Raw genomic sequence first — 7755 nt, forward strand, 5'->3', positions numbered from 1 at the left:
TTTGTGCACATCTCTTTTCACCTATATGTAACTAGAGACGTGCGCACGATGCAAGCTAACATATAGTTAGAAAGTTACAACCAAGCAAGCATTCTCATGGCTTGCATTGCTAGAGAAACCAAATACCTTCTACATAGGTTGGTCTAGAATAATTATTGGGAATGAGTGGCATCGGAAATCAGTCTATTTGGATGTAGCTACATGTTAGTGCACCGGCCCCAACTCATGGAATCCATGATCAACTCACCCCATAAGCAATGCACACCCATAGTAATATGTGTGAGACCTTATTGCCATGGAGGCTTTGTGCATCATCTAGTTTTTCACTGGTTGCGGGTGGCGGCTGCCATCAAGAGAGGCCGTGGAGGCAGACCAGCGCATCCATTGTGTATCCTTCTATGTCTCGCACTCGACAATTCTGGCGATCGCTATTAGACAGAGTGCGCGCGTAAACATGTCCCACATCCTCTGATTATTCTATGCAACAACAGTAATATCCGGTCGCACGCTGTGACCACGTCAGTCGATCAACACGGTTGCTGTTGAGAGGCAAACACAGTACCATTCGTACACCAAAAAATCCTCTGGTTTTTGGGAGAGCTCGGCCGCAGACTTTATTTCCCAATTATTATTTGTATATAAACGATATGTCAATTATCTGAGAAAAATAGAGTCTTATTGATGTAAAAAAATGCAGCAGTTGATCAACACGTGTGGACTGTGGACTCTTCTCTTCTGGATATCAGACTCCTCCATCAAGAAAAAAGATGCAATTTTTCTTTCTCTCTCGACCCAAAAGGAAAAGGAGATTCGGTTTTTTTGTCCACTGCCAGAGACCACACACAAGAAGAAGGAAGGGAGGGAATCCAGGGAGGAAACCTGTTTCATCGAATAGTAGAGTAGAGTCCCGGCCCGGCCGGATTCACTGGAGAGTTTGCGTTCCGGCCGGTAGCCTGCCCGACCGCCTGCCTACTCCCCAACCAAACTGCTGCTACCGCTCCCCGCGGCCATAAATAACCTCCTCCCCTGCGCCCGCTCCTGCACGCCGCCCTCCTCCCTCCCTTCCGTCGCGCATCACCGGAACCAACCTCGCCATCGGCTAATCCGTCCAGGTCCAGGTGAGTTTGCCAAGATTCCTCTGCTTCTTCTTCTCCTTCTTCTTCTTCTTCTTCTTCTTGATTGAGGGCTCACATTCTGTTCCGCAGTTTTAGGAGTCGACCCAAGAACCAGATGGGCATCCTGTCCCTCATCACCGGGAAGCCGGGCGCCAGCGGGTTCGGCTCGGGCTCCACGGCGGAGCAGGTCACCGAGGACATCTGCGCCGCCGGCCTCACCGTCGTCGTCACAGGTACCCACCACAACCCCACCCCCACCCAACCGGCCGGGTTCCTCCCCTGCTCTTGCGCCGCCCGCCAGATCACCAATGGCGCTCGCAGTGCCGCCTGACATGTCCACCCTCATCTTCTTGGCCGTGTGATGGGGACACCACCTTTTGGGCGTTTCGTTTAGTCATACACTCATATACGGTGACGATCTCTTTCCTGTTTGGGCACACGCGCCCTGAATCTGACTGCTGGTTATGCGTCGCTGTCAGCACAAGAACAGCAGCGCTGCTACTATTATTAGCTATCATGTTCACATCAAATTAATTTGATCCCTAAAGCCTGCTTGGTGTGCTAACCGCGTACCAGTGAATCAAATTAGCTGGCTTTTTTCATGGTGCAGTGCTCAAACAGTCTCTGTGATGCTGTCGGTTAGATTCGTGTGCAACCTTCCTTTCTGAATATTTTCTACAGGGGGTTGCTCTGCTCTCGTCGTGTGCTCTGTGGACGAGCAGTTGGGAAGTGGGTTTACGACCGGGATTTTTTTGTTTGAGGGTAGTATGTACTGAAGTACTAAACTTCTGAACATGTGTTGTGACAACTGTTTTTTTGTGCACAACCACTAGTCTTTGTTCAGATTTATGCTCTGTTCTTAATCTGAACGGCAAGGACGCTGTTGCTTGTATTTCTCCAAACTCTTGATGTGAACAAGTTGGTTAAGTCCGCCTTTTTATGTGGAGAATGAGAGTATGCAGCCTGGATTTCTGGGTCCTGTCTTTCTGGGAACTGTTTTGTGTGGCCTTTAACGAATCCTGAATTGGCTGGTGTTATCTGCCAGTTCTCCTCTTCACTAGAACCAATCAAATATCTGAGATGAATATTTTGTTTTCACATGGTAAGCCACACCATGGATCCAAGCTTTCTCTTGATTTAAGTAGTAGTGCAGACAATTTCTGCACCTCCCACCCTGCTTGCCAGTATCATGGTGTGGCCAATTTTACAAATAGGGATTAGGAAGGAACCTAGTACTTTTGTTATTTTTATCTCTCTTTTATGTGCTTTAGTTTTTCGCAAGAGTGATTCTGTGCTGCAGTGACGAGGTCCTTTCAGTTAGATGGCAATCTTCTTCTATCCTTTTCATTGCACTACGGTTTTCAAGCTCCGACGCTTACTTGAACAGTACTCCCTCTGTAAACTAATATAAGAGCATTTAGATCACTACTAATCTAAACGCTCTTATATTAGTTTACGGAGGGAGTAGAAATTAGCAGAAACTGACTTTTTTTTCTAGTTGGTTGTTAGAAGACCACAGCAAGAGTGATTATATGCTGCAGTGACATGATCCTTTCAGTTAGATGACAATCTTCTTCACCCTTTTCATTGCAATACTATTTTGAAGCTCCAATGTTTAATTGAAAAGACAAAATTATCAAAAACTAATTAGTTAAACAATCCTGGTTGGTTGTTAGACTACTGCCGGAGTTATTATATGCTGCGGTGACAAGATCCTTTCAAGTTAGATGGCAATCTTCTTCTATTCTTTTCATCGCACTAGGATTTTGAAGCTCCTACGTTTACTTGAATAAGTCAAAATTATCAACATCTGTAAGGTTGGTTGTTAGACTACAGTTTTCACATTCATTGAGAACCAAGTCTGGTTATATTGATGGGAGCTTTTCTGGTATTGTTTTTACAACAACTTTTTCTAGATTTTTTTTACAACAATAATAAGTTCAGGACATAGGGAATTCTAACGGAATGCAAGAGCTTCCATTAGTATGTGTTAGAACAATTAGAGGAACCATTTTTGGTCGTGTCAATATTGCTTATTCATAAAGCATGGGTGTGGGTTATGCTTATGCACACTTGCGATAATTTGTTATGGGCATTTACTATTGCTGTCATTACATTGCAACCAAGCCTGTCATAGATTCAATCTTTTTGAGTTATCACACAGCCAATCCCTTTTTATAAGATGTTTCCAAGATCTATTCATGTTTTTTACTGAAAGCCGCAATTCTGATATCTTTCAGGAGGATCTAGTGGCATTGGTCTAGAGACCTCGAGAGTCTTTGCCCTGAGAGGAGCCCATGTCATCATTGCTGCGAGAAACACAGAGGCTGCATCAGAGGCAAAGAAGCGCATCATGAAGATACACCCAGTAGCCCGTATCGATGTTCTGAAGCTTGACCTTAGCTCCCTCAAGTCTGTCAGGGCCTTCGCTGACCAGTTCAACGCCATGAATCTTCCTCTAAACATCTTGATGTAATTCCTTCATCTCGTATCATTCCTTCTTTTCTTTGATATGTACATTGCTGTGTCACATTAAATTTCAGTTTAGGATAGCTGTATATCACTGCTAGCCTATTCCAGCACTGCCTACGCTTCACTGAATCAAGCTGTCTGAATTCTTTCTGTTCTGCAGAAATAATGCAGGTGTGATGTTCTGTCCTTTCCAACTGTCTGAAGACGAAGTGGAGATGCAGTTTGCCACAAATCATCTTGGTTAGTCTCTAACTGCCAGCAATACTTGAAATAGACAGAATCAATGGTGGATATCCTGATACTAATAGTTTTCCCTTTCACTCAAATGCTCAATCAGGTCACTTCCTACTGACCAACCTTCTCCTTGATAACATGAAAACCACTGCCAAGTCCACGGGTATTGAGGGTCGCATTGTGAACTTGTCATCAGTTGCCCACCTCCATACATATCCAAAGGGGATTCTGTTTGATCAGCTCAATGACAAGAAAATGTATGTGTTCTTATGGTTATTTACGAGAAAATCTACTATCGATTCAACTGCTGCTAATAATGTATTTTTTTATTGGCAGATACAATGATAAAATGGCCTATGGACAATCTAAGCTTGCAAACATACTGCACGCAAAAGAGCTCTCTAGGCGGCTCAAGGTATCATTTTTCTCCAACTTTTTGCTCTTTTCTCTTCATTTATTCGTTCATTCACAAGAGCAAACCTCGAAATACTAATTTCAGACCTTCATGAACTTCCTTCATATAATTCAAGTTGTAGAGACCTAGGTTCTAATACCCTTCTTATATTTATTTGTATTGTTATAAAACTGTTATCAGTTATCATCACCATAGTAACGCAGCGGTTTAGCCTTTTACGTACTAGCTTTCAATGAGCACAGTGATTTTTTAATTAGACCTATTGACCTAACTAGTAGCAATTAAATTCTCTACCACCAGCTACATGTTCCATTGTGATCTACGATAAATAATGTGTTAAACTGACACAGGAGGAAGGAGCCAACATCACAGTTAATTGCGTTCATCCTGGATTGATCATGACCAATTTGATGAGGCATTCCTTTGCTCTCATGAGTAAGCTCTCAAGCTTATTTTTCTTGTGAATGAATATGTTTCTTAAATGTCAAGTTTTTAATGTTCCCACGGCGTTGTAATATTTATTTTGTTTTCATTTGCAGAGGCAATTCAACTTGTCACCTACTTGTTCTGGAAGAATGTACCTCAGGTTCTTATCTATTCTTGGCTTTGACAGAATTCTCATTCAAATGCAGGCTTGCACAGGATGCAACTAATGAAGAAGAACCTTTATCGTTGTGTAATCTCTGATGACTATTTTATACTTAATCTAAAAGAATACTACTTTGTGGATTTCCAGGGAGCAGCAACCACTTGTTATGTAGGGCTCAACCCTCAGCTGAAGGGGGTGACAGGCAAATACTTTGCCGACTGCAACGAGGAGAAGACGAGCGCGCACGCGAAGAGTGACGTCTTGGCGAAGCAACTCTGGGAATTCAGCGAGGAGCTCATCAGATCCGTGAAATGAGAGCTCGGGAAAAGGCGTCTTTCTTTCGGGATGCTGTTGAGTTTATGGTACAGATGGTTGGTTAGCAAGTAGCAGCAGTACAAGCAGTAGCTACAAGTAGGAACCTGTCACTTGGCGAAGTGAACCAATATTGTTCACCAATAAATTTTCGTGCTTGTTTGGTGTCGTGGCTGTGGTCTAATCGTGTTCCTGTTAATATATTCGTGTCCAGTATATTTGTCGGGTCGTTTTGGATTGGATTAATGGATATAGTTAATCATCTCGCTTGCTTTCAGATTTGTGTTTTTCTTCTGAAACTTTTTCAGTGTCACATACTATATGCAGGCAGTTGCTGAAAAGTTCAGAAGAAATTTCTCTGCTTTGCTTTGTTGCCGCTGACAAATTTCAGAAACTCAAAGGCAGAGGCTGGTAAGTAAGGGTAAGTGGGTCGCCATTGCTGGGGCCACGGATGCTTCTTCTTCCTGAAGAGGGATGCTCCTCTGCTGATTCCTCTGCCCCTCTGCTGATACCAACCTGATGCAGTTCCCAGTACCCAAATGCTGGACATTACATGATGCTCCTCTGCTGATTCCTCTGCCCCTCTGCCCCTCTATAACACATTCTGCCAGTCAGACAGTTAGTTGCCATGATTCCGGTACGGTGGGAACGAGGAACGGGAACGGGGGACGAGAGTCTAAAGTGGAGACGCGATCCAATCAATTCCGGTACGATGAATCCGGTACAGTAACATGAAACGAGGGACCGAGGGAGTACTTATACATGGAACTGGCTGGGCTGCCAAACCTGAATCGATGATTCGGTTGCGGAAACTCCGAATCCGCATCGAATCTTACCGAATCGACCCTCGTCCCAGAATCTGATTCTGGGTCGATGAATCTGGATCTGAGGGACGGCCCACCATTTCCCGTTTCCGGCTACTTTGATCAGACAATGGAGTTTGCGCATTTCTGACGATAATACATTCAGATATTAGTAGTGCTAAAGCTAACTGAACATTCTGAGATTAGTCTAGTACTTCGCATCCATGCCACATGCCAGGGCTACATACAAAATACATTCAGATATTACTATTACTAGCATCCATCATGCCAAAGGTGCGCTACACACATCCAACAGGAGCATCGCCTAGCTAAACTGCATAGCTAGCGATCATGGCTGCTCTAGTCGCATGATCATTAAGAACCAGTGAACCACTACAAACCCCCAACTAATCCAACAGCACTACGACTACACTAGAGTCAAGTTCAAAGCCCACGTACAAGTTTTCGGACGCAAAAGTAGGAGTGCAGAACACCCGGGCCTCCTGCACATCAGTATTGGAGAGGCTCACCGGCGCTTCCTCTTGTGTGACTGCAGCTGTCTCAGGAGGAACTGGATGGCTTCCTCCAGCGTTGCTTTCCTGTCATTCTTATGGTTCCACAGCTCCGGTGCGGCGTAGCGTCCGCTCGGGTTGTACTCGTTCATCTCAAGTAGCGCCTTGGTCACTAAGCTGTAGATTTCCTCACCATGCTCCTCTTTTAAGCTGCAAAGCTTGTCATCCTCCTCCGAAAGAATTTCCTAAACCAAAGGAAAGAAGGTATGCGCCATCAGATGGAATCATATACATATTTGCAAGTTCATAAAAAGAACAAAATGTATGCAAAAGCAGAAGTAATTAGAATGTTATAGAATGCTATTATTCTCCAATAATAACAGAGCTAGCCGGAACAATAGTAGAGGCTGTACTGCCTACATACCGTCTCTTTACCATCAACCATAACTATCCTGAAAGGATGCCAGCCTGGTTTTGCGATTTCAGCCTGCCATTGTGAACAAAGAATAGCAGAGTGAACTTCTGCATCTTCTTGTGGTGCATTTTTGCTGCAAGCATTCGCAAATGCTTTCAGATCCAGCTCACCCATCCTTTTGACACCAATATGTGCCGCACCATTTGTGAAGTTCGGCAATTCCTGCAAAACATATTGCAGACAACAAGAATTAGTGATAGATATGATGATATATGTTTTGAAACTACGGGGAAAAAAAGTGTCAGCTGCTCACTTACATCTATCAGATTTTTCCGAGCACGTTGCAACTCATCATTGCTTTCTCGTTCCTTGGTAACCAGCGCCTGGACGAGTGACTGCATCTCCTCCATTTCACCATCTTGCTCGCCTGCTCTAGCGTTAAGCTGCTTGGATGTGGCTTCAATCATCTTGGATGCCGCATCTATCATCACCTTGGATGCCACATCTATCATCACCTTGGATGCTGCATCGATCTTCTCTAATGCCGCATCTAGCATTACCTTGGATGCTGCATTGATCTTCTCTACCGCCGCATCAATCTTCTCAGACATCACTTCAGAGCAAAGCTGCCGCTGGGGGTGTGACGCCGCTGGCTGCGGTGGTGCATCTACCAGTGGCGGCTCCAGTGCAATGCCGCTGGCTGGGGGCGTAATGCGGCAACGCTTTTGGCTCTCATTGACCGGAGATCGGATGCTTACTGCTTGCTGGGGGTGCGGTGCCGCTGGCTGCGGTGGTGCATCTACCAGTGGCGGCTCCGGTGCAATGCTGCTGGCTGCGGGCGCAATGCGGCAATGCTTTCGGCTCTCATTGACCGGAGATCGGATGCTT

General features: G+C 44.8%; 1 protein-coding gene across 1 annotated transcript; it reads left to right on the forward strand.

The window, feature by feature from the left end:
- The first annotated feature begins 869 nt into the window (after positions 1–869).
- LOC119274802 (short-chain dehydrogenase TIC 32 B, chloroplastic-like) lies at positions 870–5399 on the forward strand. Its single transcript, XM_037555523.1, has 9 exons — positions 870–1118; positions 1206–1348; positions 3356–3587; positions 3748–3827; positions 3925–4078; positions 4158–4236; positions 4587–4671; positions 4776–4822; positions 4973–5399. Exons 2-9 carry the CDS (start codon positions 1231–1233, stop codon positions 5138–5140), a joined length of 963 nt encoding a protein of 320 aa, XP_037411420.1. The 5' UTR covers positions 870–1118; positions 1206–1230; the 3' UTR covers positions 5141–5399.
- The last annotated feature ends 2356 nt before the right edge of the window (positions 5400–7755 follow it).

Source organism: Triticum dicoccoides, chromosome 3B, assembly GCF_002162155.2.
Source record: "Triticum dicoccoides isolate Atlit2015 ecotype Zavitan chromosome 3B, WEW_v2.0, whole genome shotgun sequence".
Taxonomy (NCBI): domain Eukaryota; kingdom Viridiplantae; phylum Streptophyta; class Magnoliopsida; order Poales; family Poaceae; genus Triticum; species Triticum dicoccoides.

Coding starts and splice junctions, on each gene's coding strand:
- LOC119274802 (XM_037555523.1), top strand. CDS start 1,231: ATGGGCATCCTGTCCCTCATCACCGGGAAGCCGGGCGCCAGCGGGTTC. Junction 1,349..3,355: donor CCTCACCGTCGTCGTCACAG/GTACCCACCACA, acceptor GATATCTTTCAG/GAGGATCTAGTGGCATTGGT. Junction 3,828..3,924: donor GTTTGCCACAAATCATCTTG/GTTAGTCTCTAA, acceptor ATGCTCAATCAG/GTCACTTCCTACTGACCAAC.